The 19787-nt window shown below is 45.0% G+C and overlaps 1 protein-coding gene across 1 annotated transcript; it reads right to left on the bottom strand.

Annotated features, from left to right (window-relative positions):
• Positions 1-5382: 5382 nt before the first annotated feature.
• Positions 5383-17019, bottom strand: FAM83A (family with sequence similarity 83 member A). Its single transcript, XM_050939793.1, has 4 exons — positions 16543-17019; positions 14146-14313; positions 11113-11237; positions 5383-5932 (listed from the first exon to the last, which is right to left on the bottom strand). Exons 1-4 carry the CDS (start codon positions 17017-17019, stop codon positions 5383-5385), a joined length of 1320 nt encoding a protein of 439 aa, XP_050795750.1.
• Between the last annotated feature and the right edge of the window lie 2768 nt (positions 17020-19787).

The following is a 19787-nucleotide window of genomic DNA, read 5'->3' as shown; positions in this document are numbered from 1 at the left end:
AGTTGACAGATGTGACACTCTGTACCTTAGGGGAACACTCAGCACCCCATGTTCATCCTTATAATATGATTGTGCGGTATCCGATGCAAAGTTTGTCAAGTCGGGTGTCTTTGGAAGGCTCCTGATGCACTGAGCATTGTTGTTATAGTAATGTTACAGGTTCTAATTTCATGTATAAAGTTATGAGGCTGAAAATGTGTCTTCATAGTTTAAAACAAACAGGGCAGTTCACACCTCATCAGGGCATGTGTGGGACAGATTCAGTTCATCCTCTCAGGAACAAAGGACACTGGCCTAGGCAGCAACAAAGGATCTGTTGGACTCTTGAGTGAGTTACTCCCTTGCCTTTGGACAGTTTGGGACTGCGATGAGATAATGCTCACCTGACTCTGAAGGGGGTGGGGGGCAAAGCCAAGAGGGAAGAAAGAACTTGATAAAAGGGAGAGATGTTTGTCATAAGTATTGACTTTTGATTTTGCTGGTGGGTGCCCCATCCTGGCCCTGCCCCCTCCCCAAGGCCCTGCCCCCACTCCACATCTTCCTACCCCTGCTATTCCTCATCCCCCAAGGCCTCCTGTCTGCTGACCTGCTCCTCTAAATGCCTCCCACCTGCCATTCATTCCTTTCTGCCGTCTCCTGCCTTAAGGGCAAGGTGTGTGTGCTGGAGGGGTGCTCTGCCAGTTTTGAGGGGAGGCTATTTTCAGCATATTTATACACTTTCATTCCAGTTATTGAAAGTGTCTATCACTAGTATCTCCCCTTCCTTATGTTTCTCCTTGCTCTCCACCCATCTCTCTCTCTCTGCTCCCCACCTCCCGGTGGCTCTGTTTAGCGCCCGCTCCCACCCACACACTCAAAGCGGCTGTCTCCCCCAATCCCACCCCCTGCAGCCAGCCCAGAAACCACCTGCCCTGAGGCAGAGAGAGAAATTTAGTTCAACAGCCCAGCATAGAAATAGCTCATTCATTCATCCAGCTGCATGGATGCTGTCACTCCACCTCCTCCCAGTCCCCAGGGTGCAGCCCCTGCACCCTTTTGAAGCTCACTGACATACTCTGCAACTTTTGTGAGAGGGGAGTCCCTGGTGGGACCATGGCCAAAGGTGTATGGGGGGTGGGGGTGGCAAGGGTTTGCTTCCTCCAGCAGGCTGCAGCAGCCCAGCATCCTGAAGCAAGAGGAGCTCAGATGTCCCAAGGTGAAGCAAGGCAGCGAGCGTCTCATGACTTGAAGCTAATACAGGGGAGTGGATGCAACAGAAGGAATTCCTTGGGAGCTGGAGGGGGGGTGGATCCAGGGGAAGGAAATTAATCCTTCCTGATGCGAGGAGGAGTGGATGCTGATGGGGGGCAGGGGACGAGAGGGCAGAATAAACTTCCTCTCTGGGAGGAAAAAGCCCCTCAGGCAAGCTTGATCTGGGCTGGGGAGGCACAGCTTTGAGCTGGGCAAACGTTACTTTACCAGGCATAAGAGCCAGCCATGGAGAAGAGCCTGCAGGGAGGATGCAGCTAGAAGTACTGGTGGTGTGTTGCCCCCTCCTGTCCCTCCACACACGTGGGAAGAGATGGGGAGCCCTGGGACCTGGCTCAGGCCCGTAGAACTCCCAGAGCCTGCATAGGAGGGGTCTGGACTGGGGGAGGCTGATCATTTGTACCTGGGGCTGCAGTGAAGCCCCTCTCACCTTTGGCTGTGGCCTGGTGCGCCCGACTGGCTGGACAGAGCACAGGGATGGGGCAAGCTGCTGACCCCAGCCCAAGTTCACTCATCAGGCACAAGGTCAAACTTTTCTTAAAGGAGCCATGTCCTTTGGTTTGTCCACCTGCCCAGCACTAAGGGGCTCCACAGCTGGCTTCTCTTGGCTGGAGGGGGACACAGCACAGGTCCTAGGCAAAACACCAGGGTGGGCTGAGAATGGCTGACTCAGTCCTCGAGAAACACCCCGGGGCCGGCCTGTACTCCCCCAGCAGCCCCCTGCGGCCAGCTGAGAAGAGCCCACCTCATCTCCCCCACCCTGCTGCAGCTAGCCCAGAAGCTGCCATGCCCTGGCTGCTTGCCCCCGCTCCCCTCCCCCCCCGAGCCCAGCTCCCTCTGCTTTGAAAATTAAAAGGACTCACACCTGTCTGCAGCCAAAGAGCTGACGGGGGCTGCTGCGCATGCTGAATAGCTGAATGGCAGCTGCTAACAGCTGATCACCTCAGTGGGTGCTAAGGGCTCACTAATTTTTTTTCTGTGGGTGCACCAGCGCCGGAGCACCCACATAGTCAGTGCCTATGACGTTTGACATGGTCTTCCTCTTTCTTCCACCTCCATCTACAGACACCATCACCAAGTGACTGCAGTGCTGATCAAAGGGGAGAGCCTGGCTGAAGAGCAACCAGCCAGCCTGTGGTGAGAAACATCTAAGTTTGTAAGGGCACTGGAATTGTTAAGATCAGCTTAGAATGTGTTTTGCTTTTATTTCATTTGATCAAATCTGACTTGTTGTGCTTAGATTTTAAAGGATTATAAGTCAATCTTATAGTTAGTAAATTTATTTAGTCTCCCTGAAGCAGTGTGTGTGGTTTGAAGCGTGTCAGAGACTCCCCTTGGAATAACAAGCCTGGCACATATCAATTTCTTTGTTAAATTCATGAACTCACATAAGCTTGCAGTATCCAGTGGGCAGGGCTGGGTTGAGGCCGATTCGTCCAATTTCCCGCAATCGGGCCCCGCGCCTTAAGAGCCTTTTTAATTTTTTTTTACTCACCCCAGCGGAGCTGACCGCTGCCGGGTTCTTCCTTGGCCCCACTCCTCTGGCCAGAGTGCCGGGGGAGCGCAGCAGCCCCACGATCCCGGCTGGAGCTCTGGCCAGAGCGCGGCAGCCCCGCAGCCCTGCGACCCCAGCCGGAGCTTTGGCCGGAGCGCAGCAGCCCCGCAACCCCAGCTGGAGCACGGCAAGCCCCGCGGCCCCACTCTCTCTGCTGGCAATCCAAAGTGCTGCCGAAGACTGGAAGCGCCGCCTGGTGAGTACAAGCCCCGCGCCCCCAGGAATTGGGCCCCGCACTTGCTAAAGCCGGCCCTGCCAGTGGGCATAACTGGAGACTGCAAGACCGAAGTTCCTAGGGTTGTGTCTCGGACTGGAGATATCGGCTAGTGTCATTTGGTTGCACAATCCAAGCAGCGGCTGGCCAAAAGTGCTCACTCCCGTAGCTGGGAGCAGCTTACATGCTAAAGACTGTGCATGACCAGCCTGGGAGTGGCAGAGCAGGGTAAGGCTGTGCTCACAGCAGAGCAGGGTGAGGCTGGCTCCCAGAATCAAGGATTGGAGTGACCTATCCAGATCACCATCCAGATAACACCAGGGGAACATCACAACAGGTCTATTCACAGACAGCACAGCAACAACTGGCAGCCTAGTTACCAGTCTCAGCAGAGATGTCAAAGACCGAATGGAGATAGAGGCTCTGCTACTCTCAGCTCTTCAAGTGATCCTTCCAAGTCAGGAAGGATCACTTGAGACATGTTGACAGGGAATGAGAGAACTTGGACTGCTGCTGCCAGTATCTTTAGTGAGTAAATAGAAGCCTTCATGAGCACATAAAAATCATCATCATAAACTGTTGTTTTATCCACTTTCATTTGGCAGTGCTAACCACCTGACCACAAATACATTACATTTTGATAGGATAACGAGCCTTGTGGATAAGGGAGAAGCGGTGGATGTGATATACCTAGACTTTAGTAAGGCATTTGATACGGTCTCGCATGATATTCTTATAGATAAACTAGGAAAGTACAATTTAGATGGGGCTACTATAAGGTGGGTGCATAACTGGCTGGATAACCGTACTCAGAGAGTAGTTGTTAATGGCTCCCAATCCTGCTGGAAAGGTATAACAAGTGGGGTTCCGCAGGGGTCTGTTTTGGGACCGGTTCTGTTCAATATCTTCATCAACGATTTAGATGTTGGCATAGAAAGTACGCTTATTAAGTTTGCGGACGATACCAAACTGGGAGGGATTGCAACTAATTTGGAGGACAGGGTCAAAATTCAAAATGATCTGGACAAATTGGAGAAATGGTCTGAGGTAAACAGGATGAAGTTCAATAAAGATAAATGCAAAGTGCTCCACCTAGGAAGGAACAATCAGTTTCACACATACAGAATGGGAAGAGACTGTCTAGGAAGGAGTATGGCAGAAAGAGATCTAGGGGTCATAGTAGACCACAAGCTTAATATGAGTCAACAGTGTGATACTGTTGCAAAAAAAGCAAACATGATTCTGGGATGCATTAACAGATGTGTTGTAAACAAGACACGAGAAGTCATTCTTCCGCTTTACTCTGCGCTGGTTAGGCCTCAACTGGAATATTGTGTCCAGTTCTGGGCACAGCATTTCAAGAAAGATGTGGAGAAATTGGAGAGGGTCCAGAGAAGAGCAACAAGAATGATTAAAGGTCTTGAGAACATGACCTATGAAGGAAGGCTGAAGGAATTGGGTTTGTTTAGTTTGGAAAAGAGAAGACTGAGAGGGGACATGATAGCAGTTTTCAGGTATCTAAAAGGGTGTCAACAGGAGGAGGGAGAAAACTTATTCACCTTAGCCTCCAATGATAGAACAAGAAGCAATGGGCTTAAACTGCAGCAAGGGAGATTTAGGTTGGACATTAGGAAAAAGTTCCTAACTGTCAGGGTAGTTAAAACACTGGAATAGATTGCCTAGGGAAGTTGTGGAATCTCCATCTCTGGAGATATTTAAGAGTAGGTTAGATAAATGTCTATTAGGGATGGTCTAGACAGTATTTGGTCCTGCCATGAGGGCAGGGGACTGGACTCGATGACCTCTCGAGGTCCCTTCCAGTCCTAGAGTCTATGAGTCTATTATGTAAGGACAGATCAATGTAACTGACATTTTAAACAATGCTACTACTTCTACTCCTAAACAGTATCATCTTATATGCAAGGGTTCAGTGCTAGCAGACTTAGGTTTTATTAATTTGAGAAACATTTTGTTGTGTATTTGGTTGTCGTGGTAATAGAATCTTGTGTTGCTATGGCAACTGAGTCAGATTATTAGGGGATAGCCCAGCCTGTTTGGCTGGCTGTTGGTTAGTTCTGTATGTAGCAATAAATGGCTGCTCCAAGGTTTACAGCTCTGTGTGTCTCCAGTGATTTCTTCCTAACGCTGTTGCTCCCAAGGATATAACACATTTGGTGGTGGTTGTCCTTTGTGACTGAAACACACAATCATCCCTAAGGCTTGAAAGTAAATAAAGAGAGAACACAGTCTTGCAAGTCTCCCCATTTTATATTATACATTATTTCTATGCTGAGTGTTCATTATTGAACAGGCTATTGCTAAAATGAATCTTCAATACATTTGTTTGTAATACAAAACAAAGTGATTATGTAATCTTGTTAGCTTTGTGAAGGCATCTCCACAATGGGTTTAATCTGGACCTGTTTACATCATCTTGTCTAAGTTGCATAGGTTTGTAGATGTTAACATTATTATAAAGGAGTGCGGGGGTGTCAGCAACATGCTGCCACTGATAGTAGTGGGTCTGGATGGTCCTCCATGGTTGGGTTGACATGAATGAGGTGTAGCCATGGAAGGAGTTACCTCTATGAAGTGGTGACTGTGATGTTGGGTTGCTGCTGTACATATGAGTGCTGGGGGGTTGTTTGGTTTGATATGTGCTATTGGCTGACAAGCTACTGAATGGATCTGAAGGAGTATTGGCACTTCCCTGGCTACTGCTGCTAGTGAGGCTGCCTTGGGTGGTGGTGCTTGTGTTTAGCAAGAAGGGCATTGTGTGTGGGGGAGATCTCAGTCCCATCACTGGCTTGGACAAAGCATAGAGGTGTCGAAACTCTTCATCAAAGAGCTCTACAACTTGGCCAGTGAACTTGGAAAGGAAGTTCCGGTGAACCTGGCCACACAGCCATGTGAAGCTGGAAGAAAAGAGGACACAGAGTCAGCGTTAACCTTGTCCATGAGAAATTGGAGAATAATGCAAAGATGATGCCAACAGCTTTTGTATTATATTGTTCAAACCTATTGTCCACATGTAGTAACAAGATTGGTTTTCCAGATGAGATGCAAGTAACTTAATATCAGTCTTCTGTTTCTGATATAAACAGTGTTATCACAACTGTCTCTGAAGCCTTGAGAAACCTTGTCAAGCTGACTATCCCCTCTAAAGGGAATGGTGTGAACCAAGCCCGTTAAATAAAAGTTAATTCCAACAAGCCCAGTGATAGTTTGGGTATTTGTGTAGGTAGCAATGAGTCAAATCTACCACTTGAATCTTATTCAAAATCCCTCACCTATTCACACAACTCTTTCACCTTGTCAGAGTGAGGGGACAGGGGTCTTTTTACTATAATATCCCATCTTATTAAAGTGCCTTCCAGCAAAAAACAAAACAAACAAGAATTCTGAAATGTGTGCGGTGGAAACCCTGCAGCTGAGATGTGTACCTTGTTGCATTAACTAGTATCCCAAATATGGTGTTAAACAGCAAGTATGTTTGAATATTTCAAAATCTGTACCTCACATTGGGCTTTTGTGTTGTATTACTCTGGTTGTGCATCACACAGACACACACAAAAAGAGAGAACTGCCCACATTCAAAGTTGCATCACTTTAGCCAAAGGAGCAATCTTGAATCAATTTAGTTAAACTAATGCAAAAGGCTATGTAGATACTGAGCCAAATTTTGCTAGTTTTGAGTAATCCTACTGAAGTATCAGTCTATCCTGCAAGCAATGCTGTAGTTTTGAGTATCTAGTAAGCAGAAGGAGGCAGATCCAACTCATACTAAGTAAATGAGACTCTCCATTGACTAATGAGAAATGGATCAGGCACTAAATTAATAAGACAAGCGGGAGCTGGCTGATTTTAAAGGATGAGCCACATACCTTATATGTAATAGTTCTGAGAATAATAAACCTATATTAACCTGTTTGCTCCAGTTGTATCTATAGCTGCATCTTCTTTCAGGAACTATCCAACTCTTCCATCAGAAACTTTTACCTTTTATCTCCATGTTGGATCATTAGCACCAGTGGGAGCTCAGTTTTACTCCAGCTATTCTCCCACTGATGTTTTTACCATTAATTCATAGACTTTAAGGTCAGCAGGGACCATTCTGATCATCTAGTCTGACCTTTAATGGGAGCAGAGTTGTGAGTATTTCTGAAAAGCCCATCCCAGTTAAGTCTCTTTGTTCTGAAGAGGATATAACACTGCATGTTATAAGAAGGGTGGTTATAAATACCACTAGCTTCAGTACACCTTGTGCTCAGTTGTATATGACAGACACTATCTTCAATGCTTTGTCTTTTTGCATTTTGAAGACACTACTGGAGAAATTATTTCTTCAGATTCCATAAAAAATGTAGTAGCAATTGATCTGATGAGTAAAATCAGCTGACAACCTTATGACAGGTTTCATATTTGTTTTTGTTTTCTCTTTTTTTAACTTTGATGGGCTTGGATTTCAAATCATGCGATTTGGGTAATAAGCAAGGTGGTATTTGTGATGTTGGCAGACAAGGTGAGTGTGGTGGCTGCTGCCCGGGGGTCAGAGCTGAAGGTAGCACTGCCCACCACCAGCATGACTGGAGAGATTTGCTGCTGCTGGCAGGCAGCACGCTGCTTTCAAAGCAGTCCCCTGGGCAGCAGCCCCCGCTCTCCGGCTGGACACTACAGATTGTTCTTATGTCTAGGTCAACCTGGGACAACTTGAATAACAGGATAGTAAGGAGTTTACTTAAAGGATTGTGCCTCAGAAATGTCTAAAAGTAAACTCCCCTGAGTACTGAGCATATCTTACCCGCTGTCCCGTTTTCAGTTGAGGGGAATATGGTCACCCTAGAAGAGGGGTTCACACAAATAAATACTTGACCTAACATTGCTAGAGACTGATTTGATTACATACTAGAGAGAATTAGAAAAAGTAGGGTTTATAATACATAAAATGCTCCAACAACTCAAAGCCAGAGATATAGGTGATAAAACTGTATGGAAACTACCCCCTAAACCAGATTCAAACCCGTCTAATGACCCACGACAAAAAGCTCAGCTGACATGATTTTGCATTAGTTTTAAGGCCTAAACAAAAGAGACTCTTAAGGAACATCTGTTGCAAAAGGACCTCTATTATCATCACTCAACAAAAGGGCTTGTTTGCATTGCTCTTCCCCAGGAGTATAAACTGCAGGCTAAGACTGAGGGTTAACTGGGGGTGCAGTAAGGGAGTGAGGGGAAAACAACTTAAGAGTGAACAAAGTAAAAGCTAGCACGCCTATAAAAACAACACATGGCGTGTGAGCCTATGGTAAGCTGTATGAATACTCAAACCACGGCAGGGCTTGATGGAGTTAAACTGTGTATAAAAGATTTGGTATTCACCGCACTCTAGAGTGACCAGACAGAAAGTGTGAAAAATCGGGACTGGGAGTGGGGGGTAACAGGCACCTACATAAGACCAAGCCCCAAATATCAGGACTGTCCTTATAAAATCAGGACATCTGGTCACCCTACCGCACCCTCTGCTGGCCTGAGTGTAAGGTTATGCAGTTTGACAAGGCTCTTCTGGTTACAGCAGCTTGCAACAGCAATGATAAATTCAAGGCATGACTCTGAATATGAACGGTGGATGGGTGTGTTAGCCGTTTTACAGCAAAGAGAAAATCTTTGCTAGAGAAAACGTCTGCTTTCCCATTGCCTCACATTTGCTTTCCTTACACACACATTCAATACAACATGGATCTGTTATGTTTTTTCCATATACTAATAGCATTTAAGTATCTTCAGTCAGAAAATTAAAAGAAAACAAAAAGTAGAAAGAACAATAATAAACTGTCCTTTAAAAAGCACACAATGTATGTGTGTCTCATGGTCTGCACAGAACTAACACGAAATAGCTGTCTGTCTTTATGGCCAGCAGAGCTCTTGTCTACACACACAGTTTGCATCAGTTTATCCGTATCTCCCCCTCCCCCATGCACAGTGTGGACACATTTATACTGGTATAAAAGTTCTCATACTGGTCAGACTCCCCCAAAGAGCATGACATTTAAAAAAATTATACAATTTGGATCTTTTTCTTTGCCTTCTGGTTTCTTGAGCCTGTAAGATTCACATGAGTCAAGTTTTCAAGATTTTCTCTGTAACCATGAGGATTAGAAATGTAGTTTTTTAAACATGAACACTCAGATTCTCATGCAGTTTCCTAATCTTAGCAGCTGGGGCTTTAATTAAAACTCCAAATGTTGTGAGACATAATAAAATTGCAAAAATTAGCAACACTGCATGTTGGAAGGAAAGTTAATTAAAGTGGGCTGTACCACTTTAGTTTGGTTAAAAACAATAAAGCCACACCTCTGACTAGAATAGTTATACCGTTATGACACCATTGCAGGCCAGATGTTACAGGCATAATTAACAGAAAATAAAGGCTAGACGTACCACATCTGCTAAGGCAGATGGCAGGAATCTAGCGGTTCTACTTTCCTTTCAGCTAGCTAACTTGTCATATGGAGCGTGAATCTCCAAACAGAAGCTGACTTGTGCCACATTAAGAGACCCATGAGGTGATGGAAATGTACAACAACACGTCTCCTGGTAATGATTTGCTCATGAAATGAAAAATGTGGTAAGCACAAAGATTATGAGCAGCTTTCTAGTTCTGCTCTGTGGCTGTTCCACAATCTCTTTTGCACTGGCCATGAACAGTTAAGTTAGATCCCAGTTTATACTAGGATAGGCCATCAGCTCTTTTTCTAAAGCAGCATTTCTTTGAAAATGACAGTTTTGATGAAAACTTTTTGGTTCCAGCAAAATTTTTCAGTTTTCTGAAAACTTCCAGCTACAAAATTTTCAATTTTTTAAAAATGTTTTATTTATTTGTGAGGAGGAAATAGCAATTTAAAAAAAAATTTAAATATATCTATTTATTTTTGGTTTGCCATTGTGTAAATTCTGATTGGGTACAGGTTGTCACATGTTGTCACTTGATGTTTTCCTGACTCCTTGATTGGCTGGATATGCACATAAATACTTGAGATATTCACTTTAGCTGTGTCTCATACAAGCATCTCTGTGGTTTAAAAAGTTTTCAGAAACCACAAAGGATATTTCCTTGCAATATTCAAAACAGAAACAATTATATTTTCAAAATGTTTCATGAAAAAAGGAAAAATGTTGACCAGTTCGAATCAGCTCCAATTTTCTCTGATAGAGACTGAACCAATTAATATTTAGATCAGCTATACCAAGGAACTTCAAACTTCGCAGCCTATTGCCCTTTGTATGCCCTATGCCTTGAAACCACAAAAGTGGTGTTATATGTATCAGTGTTATTTATTAGTTGTATTAGAGTAGTGCCTAGATGTCCCAAATGAGATCAGAGTCCACTGTGCTAGGCATTACACCCTGAATAATTTACAATCAAGACAGACAAAGGGTGTCGGAAAATAAGGGTTATCATCACATTTTTTACTGATGTGTAACCAAGCTACAGAGAGATTAAGGGTGAAAGCTTAGCACCACAGAAGTCAACAGCAAACCTCACACAGGAATTCTGGGGGGCAGCGCTAAGAATTGGACCCAGATTTCCTAAGTCCCAGTTCAACACCCTAACCACAACACCATCCTTCCTATCAGCAGTAGAGCTTTAGTATGAACTTGCCACAGGTCCAGACTGCACCAGTAACTACCACGTATAAACATGAATGACTTGCAGCATGCTAGCCATGACCACTGGAGACAGGGATCTTTTTTTCTGAGAATGATGATAGCCAAACTTTGCTATGCTGGATAAATAGTCCCTGTAGTACAATTTGACCATTGCATGGTTATAACATGGTTCTCAGAAGGAAAAAAAAACCCACCCAAAAGACTTTAAGGTGAACCACTCTTGATCTTCAGTGTGGTTAGGGCCTATGAATCACAACCTCAGAGTAAACCTTTACTTTCTGAAATACTTTTATCTGTAACCCAGCCTTCATGTGTACAGCACCTAACGCAATGGGGCTCTGATCCCTGAGTAGGACCCCTAAGTGCAACTTCAATTCAAATAATAATAGAATTATCCTCAGGTAGAAAATGTGATGACTGATCTCACCTGTATGATCCAGAGAGAACATATTTCCAATCAGAGATGATGAATTTTTCCTGGATTTGCCCTGAGAATTTCCTGCCTGACTTGGCACAGTAAACCTCTCCAGTAACACTTCGGACTGAAATATTCTAGAGCAGACAACAACAACAACAACAAAACAACTAGTAAACACATATTCAAATTCATCATCCTATTGCAAAATTTAGTTGGTAATCTCGCTTTTCTCCCCTAGCCTGTATCGCTTTATTTCCCCCTCCCTCTGCTAGGATTTCTTATTTAATTCCCCAACTGTATATTTCAACACCATAAAGTGGTGCTGCATAGAGTTTAGCCCAAATCTTTGTCAGACTTTGTCATGTGGTGCAATGCCATTGATTTCAATGGGGGAGCAAACTGGGCTATACATTTGGCCTTTGTATGGAAACCTATACAAAATGGAGCTATACAGTAGAGTATGGTAAATTTTTGGACACATCTGGGCCCCCCAGATCTATGACAGTGACACAACACCTATTGAAATGAATGGCAGGGGTATGTCCATAGCTGTGACAAGAATTAGACCCCTAGAGTCAGCGTAGTGTAAATCATGATAACTCCACTAATTCCCAGGGAACTATGTCTATTTGCACCAGATGAGGATCCAGTTCTTAGTGTTTTACGTTGTCTCTAGTATAAAACATCTCGGGCTAAACTCCACTCCTCTTATTCATGAGGCCCTGAGCCTACAAAGACTTACACATAGGCTTCACTTTACACACGGTGAGTAGTAGTATTATTTATTGTTTCATAGGGCTAGCGTCACAAAGAAACACAGGCATGGTGATTCTGCGCATTGCTACACTTCACTTAGGCACCTAGAAAATCACTGGGAATCACAAAGCCTGGGTTAGGCGCCTTGGTTCTCTATACAATGAATGGGGAGAGAAAGGTGCCCTAGAATGGGGTTCCCAAATGTCATCACGTTAAGTGGTTCCTCATCCCACCTAAACTAGCCAATGATAGGGTCCAAGAGGAGGGGTGTGTGGTATGCCCCTCCCTTGTCTCAGAGAAAGGGGCCTAAGTCTGGGCTGCAGGAAGGTTCCTCCCTCTGTCGGGGATTCTCAGCAGCATTCCCTCTCTTGCAGTAAAGTGCTCACACCATTTTGGCAAGAAGCTGAGAGTAGAGGGGGAGGTGCTCCCTCACAACTTTTAGCCCAATGGTTAGGATACTCACCTGGGCTTTGGGAGAGACACCCCCCCAGTCCAAGTCTCCCCTCAGCTGACTGCCCTAACCACTGGCCTCTGGGATATTCTGACATAGCCCTCCTCCTATCTCACAGCTGTTGATGCTGTTCCACTGGGGATTAACTAATGAAAGAGTCATTGGGTCAGAGACAGACATCAAGCAAGCAAACCCGAGAATGACTCCATAGCCTGGTGGTCAAAGCACACACTGGAGAGCCAGGATCCAGTCCCTCTGCTCCAATAACTTTTTAAAATTATTTCTTCACAGTGGAATGTTCCTACTCTTCCTCCCACCTGCTTTGTAGGAGCTCGCCTATGCAGGCCCAATCTGCTATGTGCAGGGCTGGCGCTTCCACTAGGCAACACTAGGCGATTGCCTACGGCAGCAGGATTTGCGAGGAGGGATTTTGCTGCCCTTGGCAGAAATTCGGAGGCAGGTGATCCTTCTGCCCCGGGTCTTATGCGGAAATTCAGCGGCGGGTCCTTCACTCGCTCCGGGACCCACCGCCAAAGTGTCTTGTAGACATGGAGCGGAAGGACTTCCTGCCGTCGAATGCTCAGAGGAGGAGCGCTGCCGCCTAGGGTGGCAAAAACCCTGGCGCCGCTTCCGACTATATGAGCTCTCAGCATGCTTGCTGGATCGGGCCCCCGCAGGTGAATTAGGTGGCAGAAAGCCTGTCTTCTGAATATTCACACAACACTTTCGGGCTTAGGCGTCTGGACACCTGCCATGGGGCTGCAGTGCACATGGTGCCTCGGAAGCTTTTACCTTCTTACTTACTTGGAAGCTTTCAGGTGCCTTGGAAGCTTTTACTGCGAGGCTTTAGGCGCTGAGCAAGCAGTGGCGGCTCCAGGCACCAGCGCAGCAAGCACACGCCTGGGGTGGCAAGCCACAGGGGGCGCCCTGATGGTCTCTACGAGGGCGGCAGTCAGGCAGCCTTTGGAGGCTTGTCTGCTGGAGATCCGCCGGTCCCGCGGATTTGGCAACAATTCAGCAGCGGGTACGCTGAAGCTGTGGGACCAGCGGACCTCCCGCAGGCAAGCCGCCGAATCCATGAGACCGGGGACCTCCTGCAGGCGCGCTGCCGAAGGTAGCCCACCTGCCATGCTTGGGGCGGCAAAAAAGCTAGAGCCGCCTCTGTGACCAAGTTTACTGTTTGGTGACAGCAGAGCAGGGGCTTTATGAGTCCCAGTGAGACCCAGTTCTGGGATTTAGGGGTCTAAAATGGCAGTTAGTCACCTCAGTCCTTTTGTGAATCTAACCCATAATGCCTGAGGGTCCGTAGTCATAGACTAGGATGGCACTGTGCTTGGTGCTAGTTCCACTGATTTCCGCAGCACTACTTGCCAGGTATAAAGTTAAGCACATGCGCTGAAGTCTTTGTAGGATCAGGGCCCGAACAGATCAGTCGTGTTTGTTGGATGAATAAAGGGGAGCACACTTTGGCTCATAAGTTTTTAAACCTTGTGTTTCATGAAGGCGCATTTTCAATAAACAAACCAGCTCCTTAGTTCTTATGCTTCCCTGGCTTGGAGATTTAACAAAAGTTCAAACATCATCATGAAAATTTTTAATTAGCCTCAATTTACTTAGAAACTTGGGGGCCGTTTATAGAAGAAAGTTTACTTCTTTATTCAGTTTCCTTTCACGTAGTTGAAGACAAATTAGGCTAGCAACCAGATACTTGTTATATCGCAATTTAAATTAATACCCGTGATACTGAATTACAACAGAAGAGTATGAGTTAAAACAAGTTAGAAATTAGGACCGAAAGCTCTAAGGCTTTACGAGTTTTGTGTAGTCAGCGATACCTTGAAGTGATCCTCTGCAACCTGCACCTTGTCGCACATCTCACTGAAGAGCTTTATGTTGCTTTGATCAAGCAACAGATAGATAAAAACACCTCGTTTGTTAGCCGCCTCCAGCACATCACAGAATATCTCGCTATCAGTGAAAACATCCATCATAATGGCCAGAACCTAGGGAGAAAAGGCACTGGTGTAAGCAGAGCAAAGATACATGATTTTGGGATGCCAGTCAAATATAATGCTTATTTTACAAATAAAAGCTTAAATGGTGTGGGAGAGAGGAGGATATTTTATATAGATCCCTTTCCTTGTAGATAGACGAGCACTCAGTTCAAAGGGATACCTTGATATTACTTTATTGCTCATATAAAACCAGTCTAAAGTATCATTTTTTCTTTATACGTCCTTTCCCTAAGAAATCTTAGAGTGGCCTAGGAATTTGTAGCCTGGAGTTCAGTACTGGGGAAAATAATTAAATGGTAATCAGAAAACAATAAGAAAATAGCTAAAACAGGATTATTTCATACAAGATACACACTGGGTTTAGCAAGTAGGTGAATTTCTCCCACAAATCAAATGTATACAGTATGAATTCATAGAAGGAAGCTTCTTCCATGCTACCTCTCAAGCCTGGAGCAAATCTTCAATTCTACAACTGTCCGCATGTGGGTGGACTCAGGTTAGGACCAAGATTTAGATTTCATTTTAAAAATGAGTTTCATAAAGCCTAATATTAATAGAATTTTTTTCAATTATTTTGTAAAGTAATTTTATTTGGGATTAAACATCCCCCCTCCCCTGCACTGATTACACCCAAACAACTGAGCTAGTGAATGAGAGTCTCAAAGTAAAACTGACTAGAAACAAAAGGAAAAGAATCTTCTGGCTGCTCTAATGTACACAAGTGCGCTAAACTGGCCCTACAACAGCTAGGATTCAAGATGGAGATATTAAGCCACCTTTGCCCACTTTATTCCTTGAGCTGAACATTCTATACTGCGTCTCCTGGAGTCATCAACAAAAAATTAAATTTGTCTGACTACAGCATAAAAGCTCTTGCAACTTTCATTGTAAGCCTTTTAAATAGTCTCCTCCAAAGTCTCACTCACAACTCCATTCTATTCACACAACGCAGCAACATTCTGGAGGAATAGGTGCCTCTTGTTCTAAGGACAACCTGTTTAGATAAGCCAAAGTAGCTGCAGGCTGATAGAAGTGTCACATGTCTCATCCCTTTAGAAAGAGTAACTCACAGCACTAGTTGTGGATTGTCTGTAAACTCAGAAATTACACAGCTGACTATGGGTACTAGTGACCAAGTAAAAACACTTGGGGTTAAAGTAAAGTTCTACTCTGAAAAGTGTCTGTAAAAATGGCATTGGAGGTTCCATGTTTATTGTCTTGCAAACATCTCCAGATAAAACATGTTCGGTTTACAAAAACAATGATGTATTTTCTAGCTGCCAACCCTTCAAACCCAATGTGGAGTCTGAGTTTCAAAACCAATTATTTCCTTCTACTGCACCATTACCAGTAACAAAGATTCTACAGACCAGATTAGACCCTTACTGACACTGTTCTATCTATTGTCTTCAAATTATGAGCTCAGTGACACCTGTCCAAACTTATGGGTTGCACAGATGTACTTGGTTAGAACTTAGTAAACAAATCTGTTTGAGGTGCATAAAAAGGAAGAAAACCCAACTCCCACTTCCTTATCTTCATTGGCTCTGAAAGTCTAAGGGGAGTCAAAAAGAGCAGTGAAAATTTGTTTTAGTCACTGGAAATAAGATATTGCTCTGAATACACACAGGGAGCGATCTGTTGAGTCAGTGCCATTCTTACAGTCACTTTTCAGAGCAAAACTGCATGTTAAGGTTTTCACAGTGACTATGCAGAGATCTGGTTCAGACAGGTGGTGCGCTGCTGTTCCAAATACAAAATAACTGTGCAACTAGGATACATTTACTTTATTTGAGTATCTTTATTTTAAACATGAAGAACAAGAGAGTTCAGGTGTGCCAGTAAATTAACATACTAGCTTCTAATCACAGGAGGACTGGGTTTGAATTTAGCTCAGCCTGGGACATAACCGAAATTGTTAGGTGCTTGCTTGGTCTTACTTTGGTTTCCCTTAATGTCAAACCCAAACGGCACAGTTGTTCCCTTAAGGCCTTCACATAACAAAACCAGCTGTGTTTTTTCACAACACGCTGTGAGAGGTACTGTCTGCAAAGGAGACAGGGCAAGCATAGAAAGACATATCACCCCTGCTTAGATGGAGGTGCATTGGCAAGGAACATGCCAGGGTCTGTTCTAACCAAGCACCACATTCAACAGTATTTATAAAGAGGGAGAAAAACAAACCCAAAGGAAACATTCTCTAAAGTTTCTCTTTACCTGACTGGTCTTGCTGATGCAGCGGCGTATGATGTCTCTGATGTTGCTGTTCTTCTCTGTTTGGAAATACACAGTGGCACTGGATTTCTCCTTTAGATAGGGCTTCTCTGCTGTGCTCCATGTGTGAAGCAGGGCTGGTTCACTGCCTTCAGATATCGGGAAGTATGTTCCTGACTGGAGAGAGCCAGCACCATTCTGACTTGGTCCAGTCTCCCTCTCTGTGGGAGATTCGTTAGCATAGTAAGGCTCTCTGGCATTTTTCTTGATATACTGAGCTTCCACAGATGACAGAAAATCCACCTCTCCTTCTTCATTTAAGGCTCGGAGATAAGATTCAGTCCCACCATCCAACAGGGCATCAGTAGCTAGTCTTACACTTTCATGGTGGCTGAAATCTGCTTTTGTTGGCCTGACTGACTGATTCTTGATCTCCTCTAGCCGCTTCCTTATCTTGCCCACATGTCTTGATCGGCTCATTATTCTTTGTATCAGCAGTTGACTGATGCGTATAGGGAGCGCTGCGCATATAGACTGTACAGACGAGGCCAATACAGCTCACCTTGTATGTAAACAGAGAACAAATGAGCTTCCCACTTGCGCACTCCACTCTGTTGTAAATTCCCTTTTGTTGAAGGAATCATTTGTTAATAAAAAATAAATAAATGTTACTACCAAAGGCAAACTGGCACCACAAGCTCTCGCTGATTTTGTTGGTACAAGTGTATCCAAAAACTGAAGAGGTCGGTTTGCAGATGTCGTGCTTAAGCAGGGATTCTGCCTCAGATGGAGCACAGGTTTAAAGCTGATTAATTTGATAGACACACACCTTGCCCTGAGGGCACATGAAGAGTTCAACCTCACATTACCCAGTTCGTCTGGTTTAATCATACCTCCTTGCAGGACTGTACTCTCTGCAGGGTGCGCATGGGGAAGCACTGAGGCAAAAGGAGGTACATTTCCAAGCATTGTTGCACAACCTCCAAAACAGCTTGAGGCTTCTGAGGGTTCCTATAGCATTTATTGTGCAGCCAAACCAACTCAGATGTTAACTCGAATGAAGACAGCAGCCGGTCCATAACTTCAAAACAGTTTAAAGGGGCACTGGCCACTGGCTGCACCTAGTGCCACCATGACTGTTTGTTAAAAAAAAAAAAAGAAGCCAAGAAAACAAGTTTTAAAATGGACTAAACGTGACAATTGTGCCCCATGCATAATATGTGACCATTACTTTAGGGATTTCAGTAATTTATTTCTTTAAAACTACTCACCACTGAGTGAAAATAAAACAAGCTTATTACTGGGAGGGAATATTGACAGATGGCTCATGCAGGGATCAAAGTCTCACAGTGTTGCAGATTCTCATAATTTGATCACATCTTGTAATCTTTTTTTCTTAAACCCCCAGCTCCTGGAGCCAAGTGATTGCACAAGAATCACAGCTTTAATTTAAAAAATAAAAACCACCTGGTTGTGGAGAAAATCTTAAAAGCATGGTGCAAGTGCACCTGAAAGGCTGAGAAACCAGACGGAAAATATAAAGAGCCACACATGTATTGCTTTTTAAGAATTTCACGATTTTGGGCCCTGACTCTTGATTTTTGAATGTGTGGGATTGCGAATATTGGAATCACAACGCCTGTGTTTGACTCTGGTGCTGCCACTCACCTGCTGTGAAGTCTCTTAGGTAAGTGCCCTTGAAATTGGTAGGAGTTAGCCATCTAAATACCTTTGTGAATATCAGTCTTTAGTTCACTGTGCCTCAGGTGGCTCATCGGCTCACCCAGGAGATAATTGACAAGACATCACTTCAGCGGTGCTGGAACACTTTTAATAGTGGGGGTGTTGAAAACCACCCCCTTTACCCTGTCTCTCTGCCTCCCCCGCCAAAGCTGGGGCCAGGACCAGGGTCATGTCTCTGGAAGTGGGGGATCCGGCTAGGGGTAAGGAGCCCGTAGCTGGAAGTGGGGAATTCCCTACTGTGGGTGCACTGAGCAGGCACAGTAACATCTGCTGTTGCAGCTGCCCTCATTCTGCCCTTACTTGCAGTCAGACTTTGCTGCCTGCTCTTTGGAGAGGTTAAAAAGGGGCAAAGGGGGCAAATTGCAGCAAGGAGGGGGTCAGAGTCTGAGCAGGGGGCAGAAATTTACTGGCTGGAGGGAATTAAGCTACTGTAGGTAGCAGCAAAAGAGGGGCTGGAGGGGAAAAATTAGGAGTGGGGGCTAGGGTTAAGCCTAGGGGGGAGATGCTGCTGGACCCTGTCCAGGGACATAACCTGTCCAGGGAGGGGGAGAGGGGGTAAATTACCCCTAGGATTAAACCTGTTGTGCTTGCAAATATGGGGGGGTGGGGGCAGAGACAGGACGCTGCATGTCAGCCCTGGAGCAGAGGGCAGGTTCCTGGAGCTGGTTTTTAAAGGCACAGGCCTCCCAATTCCTAGACTGTCAATGCTTAGACACCACAGCACCTCGCTGTCTTATATATGTGTTGAGGTGCTACTTTACTGCTACAGCCAGGAGACTTAATGCTCTGAAATATTGTACAGACACTCCCTCCCTCAAACTCTATGTCACACATTTTGAGTATTTAAGAGTCTATCAGTTTATATGTCTATATGAAGTCACTGCAGCTCCTTTCTCTTATATAACAAGCTGAGGTGCTAAACTCCCTCCCAGAGCCCACACATCTGCACCCCAATCTCCTGCCCCAGGTCAGAGCCCACACCACTCACCCAAACTCCCTCCCATAGCCTGTACCCCAAACCCCCTCTATAACAGGGCACACACCATGCCCCTTCAGTTCAGCCCTTCTCCCACTCTTCTCTGAGACACTTCAGGCTGGTGTAACACCCATGTTCTTATTTATAATCTAATCCCCACCACCTGTTTCCAACTATATACAGGCTGTTTACAACAACTTGGCCTGCCACAGGTCTGGCCAGCAACAGACTAGGAGATTCCCCTGCTGGTTTTCACTCCCCTTGTTCTCATTTCCTCTCAAGCCTATAGCTCCTGCTAAGGAGGCTGGCAGGTGTGGTCAGTTACCAGGCAAGCATCAGGCTATCTACCAAGCCCCCGTCCAATCTCCTGATCGGGGCTGGAGTGGCAGGAGCTGATTAAGGCCTCTCTAGCAGCACCTTACCACACCCTTTCACAGCAAAACTCCCTTGGACTTGTTCTGGATGCTACAAAAAATATACAAACTTGCTGTCCCGGGTGTTACTTTACTGCTACAGGAGATTTGATGCA

Source organism: Gopherus flavomarginatus, chromosome 2, assembly GCF_025201925.1.
Source record: "Gopherus flavomarginatus isolate rGopFla2 chromosome 2, rGopFla2.mat.asm, whole genome shotgun sequence".
Taxonomy (NCBI): Eukaryota; Metazoa; Chordata; order Testudines; family Testudinidae; genus Gopherus; species Gopherus flavomarginatus.
This window is presented reverse-complemented; position numbering and strand designations above follow the sequence as displayed.